Source organism: Eretmochelys imbricata, chromosome 1, assembly GCF_965152235.1.
Source record: "Eretmochelys imbricata isolate rEreImb1 chromosome 1, rEreImb1.hap1, whole genome shotgun sequence".
NCBI classification, from domain to species: domain Eukaryota; kingdom Metazoa; phylum Chordata; order Testudines; family Cheloniidae; genus Eretmochelys; species Eretmochelys imbricata.
In genome coordinates this window covers 136,023,245-136,044,476 of record NC_135572.1, presented here as the reverse complement: position 1 = coordinate 136,044,476, position 21,232 = coordinate 136,023,245, and the positions used below count along the sequence as shown (strand labels likewise).

At 42.0% G+C, this 21,232-nt stretch overlaps 2 protein-coding genes across 3 annotated transcripts in view; one reads left to right on the top strand and one right to left on the bottom strand.

Moving 5' to 3' along the window:
- Positions 1-21,232, top strand: part of LOC144264171 (uncharacterized) — a 67,931-nt gene that overhangs the window by 42,031 nt on the left and 4,668 nt on the right. The window contains exons 4-5 of one of the 2 annotated variants that reach the window (XR_013345976.1): positions 10,858-11,027; positions 12,384-13,314. The exons of the other annotated variant lie outside the window; for it this stretch is intronic. The gene's annotated coding sequence lies outside the window, so the exon portion shown is untranslated. Of the gene's footprint in view, positions 1-10,857; positions 11,028-12,383; positions 13,315-21,232 lie in introns of those variants that run through there. 2 annotated transcript variants of the gene reach the window in all.
- The window catches only part of FRMPD4 (FERM and PDZ domain containing 4), a 403,801-nt gene continuing 396,433 nt past the window's right edge, over positions 13,865-21,232 (bottom strand). Inside the window, exons 14-17 of the mRNA XM_077815620.1 lie at positions 19,863-20,001; positions 18,159-19,220; positions 16,583-17,842; positions 13,865-15,204 (exon numbers count right to left, since the gene is read on the bottom strand). Coding sequence (XP_077671746.1) covers positions 13,865-15,204; positions 16,583-17,842; positions 18,159-19,220; positions 19,863-20,001 — 3,801 coding nt within the window. The remainder of the gene's footprint in view (positions 15,205-16,582; positions 17,843-18,158; positions 19,221-19,862; positions 20,002-21,232) is intronic.

The following is a 21,232-nucleotide window of genomic DNA, read 5'->3' as shown; positions in this document are numbered from 1 at the left end:
ATGACCTTGTAGTCGGTGCCAAATCCTTAAATCACGGATTTCCCCCTTCTTAGGCAACAGAGCGATCATGACCCACCTATACAACAGGGGGAAGCACCCCACTCTTCAAGGACTTGGCCTAGATGGTGGCAAGGGCTGGACTGAAGACATCCAAGAATACACAGTAGAATACCACTGTTAGCTCAATGATGCCCGGAGATTTGTTGATGGTCATTAGAGGAAGGGCTTCCAAGAACTTGGCCAATGTGAGATATTGCTCTAACCAGTCCCAGTCTCCCACACTGACCATAGGGAGTTCATCCCACAGGACCCCACAGGCATCAGTGTCAATTGGATCCAGGGAGAAGAGGCTGGCATAGAAGGCCCTGGCCCTTCCCTACCCATTCCTAGGCCCATGAGAGGGGTGCTGTCCTCTGCTGAGTAGTAGGTGATATGCTTTTTGGTACCTCTCTCTTTCTTTGGGGCATATAAGATGCAGGCACCATGATCCATCTCCTGAAAGTGTTGAATGTAGTATCAAACAAAGGCGCCTCAAGCCCAATGGTGGTTGAGGGCCTGGCGATTGTCCTGCTTCTCCTAACTTTCTCTACAGAGAGATAGATCCCTGGCAAATGGCCAGGCATCTCTCCAGGTCCAAGACTTCCCACTCCAACTGCTCTATTGCAGCATCCCAACTCCAGCTACCTCCCTGGGTGTCATCAAAGCAGAAGAGCCTGGAACGTACCTTCCCCATATCCCACCACCTCTGTTCCAAGGGAAAGGTGTGCCTCTGCTAGGCCAGTCAGGACTCCCAGGAGGCTCAAAAGCCCATATCCTCAAACACGTTATTGACATACTAGTAGGCATCTTAGATGGCAATGAGGCCATCATGGCTACTAGGTGGTGGTTGGAGAATGGGGATGGCCTGATACTGGAGAAATGGGCCTGCAAGATGTGAAATCAAGACACACAAATGCACTTCAAACAGGAGTGGCACAACTGAGTATCATCTACCTGGACAATGGTGAAGGTGGTGGAGTCAGCTGGGTGGTGGTCATGCCAGATATCTACTAGGAATTGATGGTTGACAACCTCCCTGAGGATGTCTGCAATGGCCTAACACTTCTCTGTTCCAAGGTAATGCCGTGAGTCCACATTCATGTTAGAATCCCTTCCCAGGACCAGGCACTTATGAGGATCTACAGAGCAGAGGAAGATAGAGCTCTGCAAGGCCAGATTAAGGTTATGAGGGGTGGGAGGGAAGGGACTAAGTATGAATTACATATTGCAAAAAAAATCACAAAGTCATCAAGCATTTATCTACATACATATTTACATATTATTTATGTAAAATTAACAAGTTTATTCTACTGTCACTACATTCAATTCTTCAAACAAACAATTTTTGCCACACCTAAAGCTATGGGAAAAGTCATGAATGATGTCATTGTAATTCAAAGACCTGATGATTTCATTCTCAATGCTCATGAGGGACAAAGCACTGAGATGTTCTTGAGTCATGGTGGATTAGAGGACATTTTTGACCCTTGTTAGAAGAGAGAAGGAACATTCTCCACTACAGTTGTGATCATTAGTGACAAATACAGCCGTAATGCACTTTCAACATTTGGGAAATATTCTATCACATTGGATTCAGTGATAACTCGGTACATCCAAATAGATTTGCTTTTGTCATCTTCTCTCTCTATATCTGAGAGTGATGTGGCACATCCAGTGTTGAGTCCACAGACACTGAAAAATATCCCATATCTTTGATCTAATCTACAATGGCTGATAGTGTCTTCTTTGCCAGCAGTGCAATGAATTCATCACAAATAGTCTTTGATAGATATGATGTATGGCCTTTTCCATGATTTGCATGTTCATTGATGTGCTGAGCTAAGAAAGGGTCAAACTTAAAGATTAACTGTAGAATGCCACAGTAATTGCCATTGCTGTTTCGACCCAACAGTCTCGGAATGGCAGACCACCCTCAGCAAGAAAAACTATGGTTTCAACACATGTCTGAGAACGTTCTTCCAGTAAGCACGAGCTTCCAAAAACTGGTTTTCCATTAGGGTATCAATTTTGACACTACATTTCTTTTGGGCATGGAAGCTGCTAACTGACAATGTATGCTGCTCACTCATTGCATGATTGGTAATGTATGCAGTATTCTTCCAATCATTGAAGGCCTTCGCAGAACATTCCTCACTTTTTGGTATCAGAAAACAGGTGGCAATAAAAACAGTACACTTTCTTCTTGGAAGGCGAATAGATGAGCCATTCTCGCTTGCCAATCTGTTTGTTAGGCTCCACATATTCAAACATTGATTTGGTCAGACAACGATTCTGATTGGTGTACTCTCGCTTTGTCAGCGAAAAGTCAGCATCTAGATTCTGGCATTTCTGTGGGCCCTTCTCAGTCCAATATACAATGAAAATCTTGAGAAGTCATGGTTCCACTCACCTGGATCATTGGAGAAGTATATTTTTGTATTACTATCACTGGGAGAGTCTTCAAAGGAGTGGAGTGAGACTGCAGGTAGAGAAGTCACAGGAGGCTGCTCCTTTTCATCAGGCACAGGCACAACAAGTTCACTTGGGCTGCTATTCGCCTGGACTTCCTCACCAACAGACTTAGTAGGCGGAAAAAACATTAGGAGAGAAGGAATAGTATTTCAGCATTACATCTTGTCTTTGCCATCTTTCTTTGGCCACCTTCAATTTCTGCCATCCTCCTTTCTTCAACATGGTGACTATTGTCTAGTGTAGGCCTACGGTGTACAATATTGCTGGGGCCCACAAACACTTACTTAGCCCATAAAGACAAAATCACAACCACCATAAATTGAATTCACAATCTTGATGGATTAATTTGTACAAAGCAATACCTAACGAGACAAAAAATTTCCGATGGCCCCGCTACGGTTGCTCAGCTGTTACTTCAATATGGAATGGAGGGCCTACAGTAGGGCGTAAAAATAGGAGGGCCTAAAAATTAGGGCCTAAGGCAGTTGTTCTCAACTTATTTACCATTGTGGGCTGCATATGCAGCTCTCTGTGTGTTATGTGGGCCGCATCCACACAATATATATACTACCTGTATATCTACCAAAAAATAAGGTTTAGTATTTATCTGACAGCAATGTGATTCAAATCGATAGATACCTTTCATTTCAACAGTGGCAAATGTCTATCAAGAGCATTTTATTTTCCTAATTTAAGTAAAAACATTAACCATTAATTTGTCCTCACTTACATTAGGGTCTGGAAATGAGCAATAGGGGATGGGCAGACAGTTGTTGTCAGCTGCAGGCAGCCCAGGGCACACTGCAGCCTGGCGCATGCTCATTCCCCCCCAGAGGCGATACACAGCAGTGGCTATTGGGGAGGGACGTGCCCCCCTCCATTTCGCCAGACAGACACCCAGAAGCGAGGAGGCATCGCTCCCTCTAGCGACAGCACTCTGTCATCCCCTTCTCTTCCCCCATCCCATTCCCTTCCCCTACCCCATCCCCTTTCTTCTCCACACTGTCCCCTGCCCCATTCCCCCTCCCCCCTGCCCACTTCCCCCATCCCCGTCTCTTCTCCCTGTCCTATTATCATCCCTCTTCCTTCCCCGCTGCCTCTTCCCCCCGCCCCCCCACAGGCACTCACCAGTTGTCCAGAAACAGGACCCAGCACACATAGAAGATGATGGTGACGGGCACTAGGAGCTGCCTGCCAGCCTCAGCCAAGGAGAGGGACAGAGGGAGCCTCTTCCCTCCCTGACAGCTAAACAGAGTTCCACAGAAATCGGGTTGGGGGGGAGACAATGCTGCCTCAAACTACACCCATGGCTGGCACGGGTTCCCATGGTAACCGGATTTTTAGTGTCCGGTCACCCATGGTAACCGAATGCCTGGCAGTGTGTTCCTGCAGCGTAGGGAGACGCAGATGGGAGGGAGCAGAAGCAGCAGGCTGCTGGCTGGCTGCCGGCTGAACTGCTTCCACGCCATAGGGGGCTGCTTTGCCTTTCCTGCTGGCAGGAGTGCTCCAGGAGGGCTGCGTGATCAGGCTCCCCCACACGCAACTCTGGCACCGGCCCTGACCCCTGCCTGACCAGAGCTGCAAACTTTGAATTATTTTTAGCACACAGCTTGCTAATTGGGCCGCATGCAGCCCACGGGCCATGTGTTGAGAACCGCTGGTCTAAAGTAGGGTCTAAAAATAGGAGGGCCTAAGGCTATAGCCTTATTAGCCTATGGGTTAATCTGGCCCTGGACGTCTGCCGATAGAACCGCACCCATTCTGGGTTTGGAACAGGGCATACATGGTAACCAGACTGAGACTCAGTCCCTCCGCTGAGGCCCAGAGGTGCAGCAGGCGTCCTGGCATGACCTTGGCAACCCCCAGTTTCTCAGGCTGAAAGTCTGGGGAGAACAGGGTGATTACCTAAGAACTTCAGCTTTTATTAGAGGGGGAAAAATATGTTTCTAGCCCTCATTGATGTGGAGAAAAGATTGAAAAGATGAACCTTAGAAGACTCAAAAACCAGAAAGCAAATAAAAAGAACTTTAACATGTTATTTTAAAGTCACTTTAATTTGGCGGTCCTGAGTTTTGAATGCATGTGGTTAGCCATAGAGATTTCATGAATCCAGAACCCCAAGTTGTTCCAAATCAGGGCCTATAATTTTATGAAAACTGAGAACATGGGAAAATTCTAACTCAGATGGTCATAGGGGTTATACTGATAAAATAAAAAACAAACAACAGACATGGTTGCATAGTGTGTGGCTATTTCAATTTTTCCAGAGCCACCCCCTACTGGGGTTGGTCATGCTTTCAGAATGGATAATCTGATCATGTAATACTAGGACAGGAGAAATTGGTGAAAATGGAGATGGGAAGATGTATGAGAAATTTTCTAAATTAAGTTGAGCTTAATTGACCTTATGTGAATCATCAACTCTGCATATTCTCAATGTTTTCTATCTAAACTCTTTCATTTGCTAGACATCACCAGAAGTCCTAATTTTCTTGTTTCACTAACCATATTATAAATTTCAACACACTACCTGTACAATGATGTGCAAACTTTCTGTGGGATTCAGGAACTTTGTATGTAATTTGTTTTCTTCAGATTTGCCTTGTTTTGTAGATTCCTAGATACTAAGGTCAGAAGGGACCATTATGATCATCTAGTCTGACCTCCTGCACAACGCAGGCCACAGAATCTCACCCACCCACTCCTGCGAAAAACCTCATCTATGTCTGAGCTATTGAAGTCCTCAAATCGTGGTTTAAAGACTTCCATTACGGAGAATCCTTCAGCAAGTGACCCGTGCCCCATGCTACAGAGGAAGGCAAAAAACCTCCAAGGCCTCTTCCAATCTGCCCTGGAGGAAAATTCCTTCCCGACCCCAAATATGGTGATCAGCTAAACCCTGAGCATATGGGCAAGATTCACCAGCCAGATACTACAGAAAATTCTTTCCTGGGTAACTCAGATCCCACCCCATCTAACCTCCTATCCTAGGCCATTAGGCCTATTTACCATGAATATTTAAAGATAAATTAATTACCAAAATCATGTTATCCCATCATACCATCTCCTCCATAAACTTATCGAGTTTAATCTTAAAGCCAGATAGATCTTTTGCCCCCACTGCTTCCCTTGGAAGGCTATTCCAAAACTTCACTCCTCTGATGGTTAGAAACCTTCGTCTAATTTCAAGTCTAAACTTCCTGGTGGCCAGTTTATATCTATTTGTTCTTGTGTCCACATTGGTACTGAGCTTAAATAATTCCTCTCCCTTGGCTTGAAACATTTTATTATTGGAAAACATTCAGGTAGCACCCAGATATGCAATTAATAATAATAATCCCTAGTTTTTTCATCTGTAGATCATCATCTCTAAGTACCATAATCCCCATTTTAACAGATGGGGAAACTGAGGATCAGGGAGTTGAAGGGACTTGCCTGAGGTTAGCCAGTGGCAAGCACAAATAAGGAGGCTGTAAAACAGCAAGAAAATTTTAAATTAAAGTCCCCACCAGAAAATTTTGAAATTTCAAGTGCAATTTCATGCATTTTAGTGCAAGATTGTACCCCCCCCCAACGAAATTCAAACCGAAAAAAGAAACAAGAAACACATCCAGGCAAGCAAACAAGCTACCCTCACATTTATTTGGATTTCTAAAATAAACTGTCAGTGAGGAATTAAGTCCTAGTAACAGGACAAACCCTTTTGAGAATCACAGTCCTTTAAAAAATTGTTATTAATTATTGTTACAATTGTTTTTGGACCTGAACTTACAAATGTAGAATTATGTACAAAAAAACCTGCATTCAAAACTAAAACAATGTAAAATTTTAGAGCCTGCAAGTCCACTCAATCCTACTTTTTGTTCAGCCAATAGCTCAGACAAACAAGGTTGTTTACATTTGCAGGATAGAACGCTGCCCGCTTCTTGTTTACAATGTCACCTGAAAATGAGAACAGGTGTTTTCATGGCACCTGTTGTAGCCGGCGTTGCAAGATATTTACAAGCCAAATGCCCTAAAGATTCATTTCATGCTTCATCAATCATTCCAGGGGACATGCATCCATGCTGATGATGGGTCCTGCTCGGTAACTATCCAAAGCAGTGCGGATTGACATATGTTCATTTTCATCATCCGAATCAGATGCCATCAACAAAAGGTTGATTTCTTTTCATGGTGGTTTGGGTTCTGTAATTTCCACATCAGAGTGTTGCTCCTTGAAAGCGTGCTCCACACCTCATCCCACTCAGAGTTTGGAAGGCAATTCAGATTCTTAAACCTTGGGTCGAGTGCTGTCGCTATCTTTAGAAATCTCACATTGGTACCTTCTTTGCGTTTTGTGAAATCCATAATGAAAGTGCTCTTAAAAAAACCAAAATGTGCTGGGTCATCATCCGAGACGGCTATAACATGAAATATATGGCAGAATGCGGGTAAAACAGAGCAGGAGACATACAATTCTCCCTCAAGGAGTTCAGTCACAAATTTAATTAACACATTATTTTTTTAACAAGTGTAATCAGCATGGAAGCATGTCCTCTGGAATGGTGGCCGAAGTATGAAGGGGCATACAAATATTTAGCATATATGGCATGTAAATATCTTGCAATGTCAGCTACAAAAGTGCTATGCGTAAGCCTCTTCTCACTTTCAGGTGACATTGTAAATAATAAGCATGCAGTATTATGTCCCATAAATGTAACAAACTTGTTTGTCTTAGCTAAACAAGAAGTAGGATTGAGTGGACTTGTAAGCTCTAAAGTTTTACATTGTTTTGATTTTGAGTGCAGTTATGTAACAAATCTACATTTGTAAGTTGCACTTTCATGATAAAGAGATTGCACTACAGTACTTGTGTGAGGTGAATTGAAAAATACTATTTCTTTTGTTTATCATTTTTAGAGAGCAAATATGTGTACTCTGTGTATTGTACACTTTGTATTCTGTGTTGTAATTGAAATCAATATATTTGAAAATGCAGAAAAACATCCAAAATATTTAAGTAAATTTCACTTGGTATTCTATTGCTTAACAGTGCAATTAAAACTGTGATTAATCATGATTAATTTTTTTAATCACAATTAATATGTTAAAGTTAATCGCCTGAGTTAATTAATAGACAGCCCTAGTTTAAATAAAATGTTGTCCAATGTGGATAAATGCTTCACAAACAACGCTGTTGAGATTCGAAGACACAATGACTATTTCAGGCAGGAACAGTTAAGTATTATTTGGGTGAGACACAGCTGTAGTATTAGGTGTATGACGTGTAGCTACAAACCGAAGTTAGTGGGTGAGACCAACAGAAGAAACTAAAAATTAAATATTCAGACTCGTTTGAGAAGCTCAGACTATACATTTAAATTGCATGTTGACTTTGACGTAAAACTGGCAGCATACAGGGCATGCAGTTTTCCATTCACACTGCAGAAAGCAGCAGAAGAAAGGAGAGGCAAGAATGGTTTGATGGGATAGAAAAGGTTGAAGGCCTCAGTCCCTTGGGATGGTCCCATGAGAAGTCAGGAGATATTAGAACGTAAGTAGGTATGGGGAGAGCACTGTTTATTCACAGCACAACCACTGTACAACCCAAGTAGGCAGATTGTGGACTAGACAATTCTGTAGTTCTCCATGTGACAGAGCAGCAGCAGAATCACTCCATGTCCCCTACTGCAGCCTCAGGAGTGGATTATCCCTCAGCTGTCATATGCTCACTCCATGGAAGACAACGACTAAAGGATCCAAACTAAAAATGGATACTCTGGCTCCCCTTCCAGTCATCCTGCATATTGAGTCACAGAGATTCCCTATGAAGCTCTCTTCAACATCCACCTGTCATGGGCTCTGAAAATGGAGGTCCATGGACCACAGTTCTAGAACCTCTGCTCTAAAACTATCCTGCGTCCCTGTCATTTATTCACAATTCTATAGTTTTATTTCCCCGGTCTTGATTGAGGTCTTGATTACTGTCTTCAGAGCTTCAAAGGTGAATTATCATGGAAAACGGATTTCTGATCTCAGTTCTGAACCCCATACCCCCAAACTCCTGAATGGGATGAAGCAAATCTTACAGATGGTGTCTTTTGTCTACATTGTCCTTTGAGTGAAAACTCTTAAAGCACAGAAAACAACGAGGAGCATTGCAGTGTATAACCAAAGGAGGACGTAAAATTATTTTTTCCTCTCTGAAAAGTGACTTTAAAAATCGCATTGTAGGAGTCTAATGTAGGAGTCTCATGTTTAACATCTCTCAATGATCCCTATATCATCATTTAAAAATATGCTTTTTCTAGCTACTGTTATTTGCACATTCAACATTAGAATCAAACTGCATTCCTCTGGCTCATGTATCATCAACAGTAGTAAATATTTTGCAAGCCTAATACTGCCTGTACAAACCCATAGTTTTCCAATTCTGCTGTCCATTACAACACAGCAATCCCATAATCCTTCAGTGGTATTTCACAGGTGTAACTGATGGCAGCTTTTGGCCTTCAGAGATGACTAACAATTTTATTGATGTAGTCTGAGTAAGGCTACATTTTAGTCACGGGTATTTTTAGTAAAAGTCATGGATAGGTCACAGGCAGTAAACAAAAATTCATGGCCCGTGACCACTGTTCCTTCTAATTTTGTACGTCCTGTGCGGAATGAATTTTGTTAGGTGCACCAATATGGAAGTGATGTGGAGTTGGGGCAGAGGGCTGGGGTTTGGAGGGGTGAGGGCTCCAGCAAGGGGTGAAGGCTCTGGGGCGGGGCTGGGGATGACAGTTTCGGGGTGCAGGAGGGCTGGGGCACAGGGCTGGGGTATGGGCTCTGGGGTGGGGCTGGGAATGAGGAGTTTGGGGTGCAGTGGGGAAAGAGGACTCCTCCCAGCCCCCTTTCTTGCTGCAGCAGCTTGTGGCCGGGGGGAGAGGCACCTCTCCCTGACTGGCAGCTCTGGCGGGGCTGGGCTGGGCTGAGGGAGGGGCTCCTCTCCCCTGACCGCAGCAAGTCTGAGGCAGGTCCATGCTTGGGCCGGCGGGGAGAGGTGTCTCTCCCTGCTGCGGCAGCTCTGCACTGGGGCGAGGCGCTGGTGGAGGGGTGCTTCTCCCTGCCGCAGCCCTGAGCCCCTGCGCGGGGCTTAATAGGCAGTTGTGCGGCCGCACAGCTTAGATAGAACTTAGCCTGTGACCTGTCCATGACTTGTGTTATACCCTTGACTCAATCTTGGGAGTGCTGTGTGTACTCGGCGGTGTGTGTGTGTTTGAGGTAGTAATCGGGGGGGGGGGGGCGGTGCTGCGGGTGCTTGAGGAGCACACGGGTGCTCTGGGGTGCCCAGGGGGCGCTGAGGCAGTGTGGGGCCACAGGTGCTCGGGGTGGGGGTGCAGCCCAGGGGAGTGCCACGAGTGCTCTGGGGGTGTGTGGCCTGGAGGGCTGCCATGGTTGCTCTGGGGGTATGTGATCAAGGGGGTGCCACACATGCGTGGAGGGGCCCCGCAGGTACTCAGGTGGGGTGATCCAGCACCAGGGGTGCTCAGGTGGGAGCAGCCTCGGATCCCCAGTGGTGCTGGGAGGTGAGGTTTGGCAGCGGTGGCAGGCTCCCTACCTGGCTTCTCGGAAGTGGCGACAAGTCCCTCCCTAAGCTCCTCGGTCCACGTGCTGCCAGCTCCGCAGCGCCCACTGGCCAGGAACTGCGGCCAGTGGGAGCTGCGGGGGCGGTGCCTGTAGACAGAGGCAGTGCACGGAGCTAGGCGTTGAAGGAGGAGGATGTCGCCACTTCCAGGGAGCCCCCCCAAGGTTAGCGCCACCCAGAGCCGTCACCCCGTCCCATGCCCCAACCCCCGTCTCCTCCCACACCCAAACTCCTCCTGCTGCTGCTGGGGCGGGGGAGGGCAGCGGCCCAAGACTGCCCCAGCAGCGGCTGGTGTGACTGGCCCACGGGCTGCCTGGGCAGCCCTGGAGCCAGCCGCACCGGCTGCTGCAGAAGTCATGGAGGTCAAGGAATCTGTGACTTCTGTGACCTCCGTGACAGACATTGAAGCTCTGAAGACAGTAATCAAGACCTCAACAAAATGAGCCCAGGGAAATAAAACTACAGAATTGTGAATAAATGACAGGGATGCAGGATAGTTTAGAGCAATGGACACTGTCAGGACATACTACATTCCAGCTGCAAAAAGAAACCTCATAGTGGCTGCTAGTCGGATTAGCTTGAGAGCTTTATTAGAGCAATACCAGGAATCTGGCATTACTAAGCCTGTCTTGCTCATTAGGAGAGCCATTTCACATGCAGATCACAAACTCTGAGATGCCTTAAGCCACTATTTGGGGATGAATAAAAATAGTCTTTATCATTGCCTTTAGAACTTGGAAAAGCTATTACATCTTTATGGACCAAAAGGAAGATAATCAACGCAGACCGAATGGGGGAGATTAAGCTACGGCAAATACATACACAAGCTAGGAACCACTAAATTCAGCAGCCCTCAGTTCCTTTACTCAACTTTGGCCCTGGAGCTCCTGTGCAACCCCAAGTAAGTCAAAGCAGAATTTGGCACTCTTTAGATTTCTAAACGTGTGACCTCAAAATGAACATAGATGAAAGGTACTATCATATCAATACAGCACAAAGCATACTAAAACAATGTCACCTGTAAGTATGTGACAAGCATCAAGCCTGAAGTGCCACCAGGTTAATTATTAAAGCAGCTCACTCTGGTTATTTCAAACGGAAGAGCTGCTGTCTCTATTAGTTCTTGTAGACTACTATTTCCACTATAGAAGTAGCAGATTAAATCAGGAACTACAGCATCATCATTAAATGGCTCTGATGGGTTTTTCAGTTGCCAAGGGCTTCCAAACCCTATTATCACTGACAGGGAATCTCAAAATTTTGTTTAGAGAATACTTGGAGGAAAACAGAATTGTCCATTAAAAAATATGGTAACTGTCTCTTTCCCTGCCTCCATTCAGCCAAGTCAAAGCGCACAAAATATTTTTCAGGGATTTCAAAGCTGTCACAGTGGCTTATTATTTAACTTTTTGTCCAAAAATCAGCACTTGACGTGGCATGTGGATTGTCACTTGCTGAGCTTCATATGGGAAGTTATACACTCTGGATAATATCATTGCTACATTTTTAGGAGTAAACTCTTTGGGGTAGAGTCCATCTTTTCGTTCTGTGTTTGTATCTTGCACAATGGGGATCTGGTTGATGAATGGGGTGCTTACTTGCTATATAGTACAAAGAGTAATAATAATTAATAATATTGGTAATGAAAATTAAACCTGCATGGCCAAATTCGTGCTTGGTGTAACTCCATTAACTCGAATAATCTGATTTCACTCGAGCTACAACTGAGATGAATTTAGCACAAAATGTTCAAAAGTGCCCAAGGAACCTAAGTGCCATTTTTTTTCAAAAGTGATGTCGGCACTTAGAAGCAAAAACTGCATTGTAAGTCAATTGGGATTCAGCTCCTGAGCATTTAAGTAGCTTTTGAAAATGGGACATAGGCATAGCTGAAAACGTTACCCTTAGCTCCAGACTTGATACAGGTGTCTAAGCAGTGGAAGAATGTGTCTCACGTAAAATAATTAACTTAATCTTTTCAGTGCAATATGCTTAGACATCACTGCTGAGGGAGATGAAGAAGATCTATCTTGACAATTTTACTGCTGCTCACAGTGAAACAGCCGCTGTAAAATTGAATGGCAGCAGTGAAGCTTACCACAGTCTTTTAAATTTCACTTTGTTGCTGTTTGACAAAGCTATAAATTGAAGCAGAGTCTCTGGAGTTGTCTGTGTGCAGACTCAAGAAGACAACACAGCTTGCTTGTCTTCACATTTGGTAGGTTATTCTTTGCACTCATACTTTCTTTTTTTTTAGCAAATGGTTCAATTCTGATGTCTTAGGCCCCCTCACTCAACAAAGAGCCTCAACTTTGCTACAGCTGAGCAGGCAAGTGCAATTCTCAAACCAAGACCTTTATCCTTGTTATTATTACATCAGCCTCTACATGCAAGATTATGAATAACATGGGCAATAATACCTACACCAGGTATTATTTAGGCACCCAGTAGGTTAGGGTGGCTATTTTCAAGAGTTTAGGGATTTAATGTTTTCACTACGGCTGGGTGCCTAAAGCTCATAGGCACTTTAAAAAAATCTCCCCTTTAAAGCCTAAGAGTCGCTGAAACTTTGAATTCTTTTACCTTGGCTGTGTTGCAACTTTAATGCTACTGTATATTTTACATATATTTATATATTAGAGAAGCTGTCACAAATTCCCTCTCTATCACCAGTAAAAGTACCTGGGTTCTTTGCTAAAAATGTTGCAGAGATTTTTTTTTTGTGTGTGTGCAAAAAGGGTATTTTCTTCCAAAAGATTAATTTTATTTTGAAGGTGTTTACATTTATAAATCCAGAAACATCTGATAACGAACTGTAAAATATGTTAACAAAATAGACATGATTCATTTATTTATGATAAAATTGTACAAGAATAGTAACTTCCGAATGGTTTTCCTTTGCTTTCTGTTCACCAATGGAAGGATTTTAGACCTGGCCATTAGGTTCTTCTACCTTCAATGAAACCAATGCATTTCTCACAGTACTTTCATCATAAAAAAACCCAACCCATTCCACATTCTATGCCCTTCACCATTCTTCCCTATCTTCCACACAGTTATCATTTGGTGCCAAAATGCAACATTCTACCATATAATATATCAGATACTATCTGAATCTGTCATTTTCTCTATTTGCAATATGGAAGCATTTCCTAGAAAAGAAGCATCAGGTAACCAGGCAATATGAACAAAAGAGTTATTTATTATATATATATTCTCTAGTAAGTCATAATAGTCTCTTGGATTTTAAATGTCTTTTTGCTATTTCCAATGCTTAAAAATTATAATTTTAAAACATTAAATACTGTGTTATATACATTATGATTCCATTTCTTATTTCTAAATGTGGATGTAATGTTCTCCAAATGGAAATTCGGAGGGAACAGGAAACAATTCCTCTGACATCACAGGCTTTAAAAGCTCACATCATACACCTGTATATTTGACTATATGAAAAATAGTCAAACGTCAATATGCTTTTGTGGGATTCTTTGATTTTTTTTTGTTTTTTTTGTCATTTTATTTAAAATATAAACAGAAGGATAGATCTGGCCAGTACTTTGTCAATGTTCGGTAGTAGAACTGTTTTTTTTTTCAATCGCATACTTATTTTTTATAAAATAACAAAATATACAGATAGAGGGAGCTGAGTTTGTTACATTAGTTCATACACATACAGTAAACAAAAGGTTTTATGTATGGCTTCGCAAAGGTAGATTATGAAGTGACGTTTGTATTTTATTTGTTTAAAAGCGTTTTAAGAGAACGTGTTAGTGTGCTTACAATAGCGGCCATGGTAGTCGAATGTCGAGCCAAGAGTTTAATGCTAGGATCATCGGAGGTCTTGTCTGACACTGCTTCTGCAGCTTTCAGAAGACAAACGTAGTTTATTACGACCTCATCTATTTTAGCTATAATTTCCTGCTGCTGTGTTTCAGAGTTCATGACTTTCACTAAACGCATGCAGGCTTCTGTTAAGCAACAGAGCACTTGAAAGCTGGAAGTCATAGCTAGAAGCATTTCCTCGGGGCTTTTATCAGCCATGGCCATTTTCCTGCAGGCACTTCCCAACTGTCTCGATTCTATAGATAACAGTTGTTTGTACTGAGAAAGTTTAAGGTCATATGTTTCCGGATGTAAATCTTCCCTCTTCCCCACACTTGCTCGGACCAGAGAGAGCAGCTCATTGGCATCCTTTTGTGCTGCAAGAAATCCATCAGGCATTGCATACATTTTCTCTTTCATCACGTTTATTCTTGTGATTTGTGCCTCAAAGGCCATGTCACTGAGATTCATATCAGTTTGGCCACCTTGGTCTTCAGCATTGCTCTTGTCATGTGTACTATTTAGTATCTGTTTGGGGGACTCAACAGCTTTCTTCTCATTTTCAATGGAAAAAGACTGACTGGCTGGTTTTGGTAACTCACACGGTATCTGTGGTTCATAGAGGCATGAGAGGTGGTTGTTGTCTCCATCATATTCATCATCCTCATTGTCATTTCCTCTGCTTAGGAAACAATAGCTGAAGGGGCCATGGCATCTCCAGTTGCTGGCATCTGACTTTCGTAAGGGCAACATTCTGTACTGTTTGGAGTCCTTCTGCATGGAGCTGGTGACTGAAGACCTTTTATTGTCTTTGACATCAGTGCTGACATTCATAGAACTCTGAGAATAGCTTTTGGATAACTTTCTGCCCAGAGGGAGTTCCACCTTTTTTTCTGACTTGGAATCATCTCTTGCCACAATGTCTAGACACTTCAGACTGACTGCAGCCTTTTTCTTCTCAAGAAGCATCTCAGTGCCTGTGGACCCTGCAAAGATGCTGCTGCTGCTGTGTCTCAATACTTTCCTGCTGGGTGGCATTCTGAGGCTTCCTCCCATCACTTCACATGGCCATAAACTAACTGCTGCCCCACATCCCTGTTTTACTTTAGGAATGTCACAAGAGTCTTGATTTTGACTTGGCACCTTTGATTCTGAGTGAATGTTGGATGATAGCATGATGGAGTCAGTTAGAGGCTGTTTAGGAAAAGCTGAAGGTATGCCCCCTCGTCTTCCCTTTCCAGGCTCTGTGAAAGCTACACTAGGGGTAGTAGAAGAACAGAGAGAATAATTAAGCATCACACTGATAATATTCGTAGAATGAATTTCTAAGCATCTTTTATGGACCTTTTTTTTAAATGAAATGCCCCAATAGATTCATGGTGTTTTTCCAGGACCCCCATTTCAGTTAGTACCATGCATGAATAGTAATGTGTCTTTCAGGAAATAGTCATATGTCTTTGTGTTTCTCTCAGCATGACATTTTTTTAAAACATCTATCAACATATTCTCATTTATGCATAACTGACTACTTCCTCTATTACCACACTTTGACTTGTAATGTGAGGCAGCAGAAAATTGTTCCATAGACCTTTCATGAACGTCGCCCCTCTGCTAACTGGAATGGAAGTTTCCCATTTAGCATTTAAAGGGATATCGATAGGTTAAAAATCTGTCTACTAAAATGGAAAGAATTTGGAAAATTCCATTTATTTTTATTCTGTTTCACAATATGCTTTTTATAGGCAGTGAAAAGAAACTATTTCACTTTTGCTTCTCATCAGTTTCATTTTTTGGTTCTCATAAACTTACACATTGCTGCTGTGTTTCACTTGCAACCAGTAAAAAGGAATGTTTAGATCCCAACCAAATATTGTTTTCAATTAAATTAAAAACAAACAACCGCCCCCACCAAGATTTTATAAAATCTCTTAAAATTGGGTCTTAAATTATGTGATTAGGATACTGCACCTAAACTATCCTTACAGGAAACTTATGCAAAGGGTTTTTAAATTAAAATGATGCATAGTTAATCCCATTTCTTTCTCTTCTTTACAGTTAGTGCTCTAAGCCTTTCCTGGCCTATCAATAACAACACACTTTTCATATTGTTATCTGGAGATTGTTCTATGCAACTGTTGATTTTAGCAAAAGTCACTTATTTTAGTCACATAGCAGGCAAATAGTATATATTATATACTAATTAAATCCCAGATTCCCCCGCTATCCCAAATTTACATACATTGTTAAAGCTCATATGGATCAAATATATCTAGCTCCACAGAAGCATCCAGAAAATCAAAAGAAACAAAATTTTAGAAATTCCTTTGTAGCGTTCAAGCAATGGTTTTTCCAATAGACAGCCATGTCAGGGAGACTGGGAAAAAAAAGCTAATGTTAATAGAAATGTTTTCCTGCGTGTCCACATATTAATTGGGGTTATTTTAGCAAAAGCCACACAGCAGAACCAGAAAGCGAGAATGAATAGCGACAGTTTAGACCTAATTTCTCTGTCCACTCTAGGTTGACAATATGCATTCAGATAAGAGATGATGTAATCTTCACACTTGGTTTTTGCGCATACACCCTGTTAAATATGTGTTTTTAAGAACACATGCTTTGAAATTGCTGTACCTGTAGTTTCTTTAATCTTGGGGATCCGATGACATCCATCTCTCAAAGTGCCAAACAGTGGTTCAGCATTAACTGCTGAATGAATGGCAGGCATTGTCATTCTATGACACACAGCTTCTGACTGCTGATGTAGTTCCTTGTACGTGGTTCCATGGTTTGGAAGGATGACAACTCTTTCATCTGCTGGAACATAGCCCGTTCCTTTCACAGATGAATCTGAGATCCTGTGCTTAACATCAGAGGGACAAAGAGGAGATTCGACGGGGGTAGCACATGGGCTACTGCCTGTGCTGCATCCCGCATCCACTGAAGAGCACTGGGAGCTTTGCAGAGAAAAATGACCCTCACTTTGCAAAGACGACATGCGCTTGGTCAAGTGATAGTCACAAAGTCTACTCACACTCTGCTCAGCGTCCGGTAGCTTTGAAGAATGGTCATCTGCATCTTCTGAGTCATTTAGGTCTTTGGCTGAAGACACAGTCATATCAGACAAAAAGTTTTCACCTGGGCCAAGTGCTGAAGTATCACCCTCATCAACGTCAGGATCCACTTCATTCTTAGAGCCAGTATCCGTTTTACCAAGACCAGAAACTCTTGGAAATGTCTTCCCATTCACTATTTCTGAGCTTGATTTATCGGCAGCTTCACCATCGGCAGCAGCATACCATCTTTGGCGAAAGGCAGTTCTCTCCACGTTAAAAGTGCTTATGCGTTGACTGTCTCTTGATGAAAGAGTACCACATATAGCTTTTAGGTCTTCATCAGTCTCGGCTTTTTTAGTTCCCTGATGCTTTTTCACAGCAGCATTACCATCACAGGCTGCTTTCACTTCTCCATCAGTCATCTTATTTTTCCTTTTACTAGTGCAAGAGTATACCAAAGACCCCATGTGCAATTTGCTAAAATAGTCAGTGACAGATTTTGTTTCCATAGTCTCTGGTTCCATTTCCATATTGTCTGAATGAAGAATCTGCTTCGAAGGCACAACTTTTGACTGTAGCTCAGCAGCTTGGTGACCAGCTATTGACTGTGAGGATTTCGCAAGTGGTCCTCCAGCCTGATTCTTAGCAATGGGGAACTCTGTTTGCTCTTCCACAAGGGGTTGGTAACCTTCACTAGTGGTCAAAAACATACGTGTTGAGTTTTCTGACTGTCTCTGTGCTGCGGTTAGTTCAGAACTTTCAGTCATTTCAGAAGAGTTTGTTTCATTGCCAGAATCTGAAGATGACTCAGGGCTATATGCTCGCAAGATTGCTACACCTGCATGCCACAAAAAATAAGAGCCAATTAATGAAAGCATCTGAGGCACTTGAATAAACGGATAAGCAAATGGGGTGTGTTAAATATAAAAATAAAGGGATTTTTATGGTTTATTTTAAAACATACTCTGATTTTATTGCATAATCCCCAAGAAAGGTAACTTAGCAACATTATGGTAGTTCCACCACGTGATATGGAATGTGAGGTGTATACATGATGGTAAAAACATATAGAATGGAATGTGTCCAAGGCTAAATGTGCAAATGGATGATGTGGAATGATGTTCAATGAATAAATGTAACTATGGTGAAAGAACCTGAATTGTCATTCGTCTGCTGTTCCTCTGAAGCAGCCAAAGCCTCTAGTGCTTGAAGAGTGGAGACTACAGCATCATCTAGCCCCTTCTCACACTTCCCCTCAGGATTAGTAGGGACAGCATCAATGAGCGACACTGGAATGTCATCATTTCCTAGATTACTAGCTTGCTCCTTGTCTTCTGTATACTGTGTTGTTTGGTTCTGAGAGTCTTCCTCATCTGAACTGTCCCTGAAGCCAGGTGGAGGAGCAGCAATGGCCATGTTTAAAGAATGTAATAAGAAGTCATCTTCATTATCATCACCTTCCGGAGGGGGGAGTGATGTCAAATCAATAATATCATCACTTGAACCAGAAAGACTGAGAATGGTAGGTCTACTGATTTCTCCTACCATAATGTCCTCCTCACAGCTAACTTCATCTTCATCTTCAGCATCATCTGTGTTTTCCGCATAACAAATGTCATGCAACAAGGGCTCTTCTATCCCTTCTGCAGCTCCAAATATTTTGCCATCGTTTATGCTTGCATAAACAGAATTTGTAGCAAACTGAATGCTTTCAACATCTGGAGACAATTCTAGACCTTTAATGTCATTGGTACTACTAATATAAATAGCTCTCTGTTTGTCCAATACTTCTGGACTTTCATCCAGAAGTCTTTCATAGCCAAGGGTTTGGGGACTGATACCATCCAAGCTGTGATCTCCAAATATAAAGGATACTTTTGCTCCCCTTGGAGAATCCTGTGCTTTCTTGGTAGATTCCAGTCCTGAGAGTGACAGTAATGACTGCTGGTTTAAACTTCTGTTTTCTCCTGCCTCAGTGGAGTCATCTTGTTTGGTCAGCCCCTGATCGAGTCCACCTGAATTATGGGTATTTTCTATGTACAGATGCCTGTGGTCTTTTTGACACATGGGGCTTTCGGAAACTTCTGGAGTCTTCTGTTTTGGGTCTACAAATGTTCTTTGGGCTTCTTGATCCCCTTCAGCCATGAATGTAGTAGTTTTTGGGACACAGTTCCACTCAGAAGCAAGGAGGTTATACTTCCCTCTATTTTCATTTCCTACAGTTTGACAAAATAAAAGCAACAGTCATTTAACAAATGAACTGCTCCCTGACATTTTATAATAATGACTTGTTAATTCTGAATAAGCAATGTTTTAATATAGAACAGCTGCCTAAACTTGTCCTTTCTACAGTCAAGCCATTTTCAAACTCTCCTCTACTTCACGTTACAGAGCTCTTGATTTAAGAATTAAGATTAACTGGATGTTTTTATGCTATGAGGGCAGAGAACTAAACTAAAACTAGGTGAAAGGATAACCCAGGACTGGTTGATATGATAATCGAAAAAAACCCCAGCACCTCACATTTTTGCGTGAAGACTCTAGTTATATAAAATGTTATAACCTGTATACAAACAAATGATCATTTATTTGTTTCACTATGGCACGAGGAGGAATACATTAAACATTTTATGTTACCATTAATACGCACAATGGGCGGATATTAAAATACTATAAAGCTGAATTTATATAATACAACTCTAGGCCCCAGACTAGCAACCAGTTCTGAACGGGCATACCCCTGTACCTGCACAAACCACTGCTGACATCAATGGAGTTTTGTCCGCGTGGGTCCAATGGCAGGATCGAGGCCTTGTTTTGTACAGGTGACTTCTGTTAATGCATTATGCAATAAATACCTGTTTCTCGGTATCCTGCATTTTTCTTGTTGGCCATGTTAAATATTGAGCGCCTTGAATCAACCAGTAGTCGATAGTATCCCGCTGTTAAACAGGCAAGGTTCATTGCATCTGATGATTCCATTATCAAAGTAATCGGCTATGAAGGAAACAACCAAGTCTTGGTTAAAGGCTATTCATTCTTAATCAATTTACTTTCTCAAACATGACTTATTAAAAATTAGTATATTTATAAAATGTAAATTATAGAAATTATTTCACAAATGCTACATTGGAAAATCAAAAAGTAAATTTGTTTTCCTCAGCTCTGAAAGGTCTGATTGAAAACAATATTTAGGGTACAAAATGTTTGGAGAGATGAGAGCTGAAGCAAGGAAAATGTGTAACTGAACATTTTAAATTCACTTGATGCTTAACTAATATTTGTATTGCTCGCTATAGAATTATTAATAATAAATGAATTCTAAGAGTCTTAACATCTAGAACTTATTCAAAAGTTAATGTTGTTCATAAAATTTTAGAACTAAATATTTCACCTTTCTCACTGGTGTACCCTAGGGTTTTATCTACATGGTAAGTTACTGCCTGGCAAGCCAGGGTGTGGATATACAGCCCAGCACCTTGCTGCACTGTAATGACTCATGGGATCATTGCTACAGCTCACTGAAAGTCCTGAAGTGCCACACTATAGCAGTATCCACATTTATGGGAAGATTTTATTGGACCCTCCTGAAAACTAATAGGCAATTGATCTTGAAGGATGCTGTGTACTTGCCTTCTTGATCAAAACAAGGTTCTGTGATCATAGCTAAGACAAAGCACAAAACAAGGTATATGGTTTTTTTAAAAGAAATCCGTAGCGTAGAACCTTAAGCCAATACACATGTGTTGATAAAATTCCATGACACCCTTATTCACATAGTACTTTACAGGTGCAGTTTCAGACCCAGTGGAAAAATCCAGGCAATTATTATTAATTATGATGATTATTATTATTGATCATGTTTCTTCTGGGCAATTTGAGATTTTGTTCAGACGTATAGTAACTTTGGTATAAGGACACATGCTTGCAACAAAGCAGTCAACTTTGGGCATAAAATTAATACAAATTATTACCCAAAGATGAGTGAATCAATTCTGGTTATGTTAGTGTTGAGAAGGAGCAGGTGTGCATGTATAGAGAAACATGTTTGAAATGCTTTCTTGATGCTGAATTTTCAGAGAGGATCAATAAAAGTAGATGATTTCCAGAGAGATTTTAAATGTCAGGAGTATTACTGTGACCTGCTGTTCACCCTTTTTGTAACCTAGAAGCAACTAAACTTTTATTGATGACTTTTCGGAAATAACATGTGGTAGAGAGAATACTG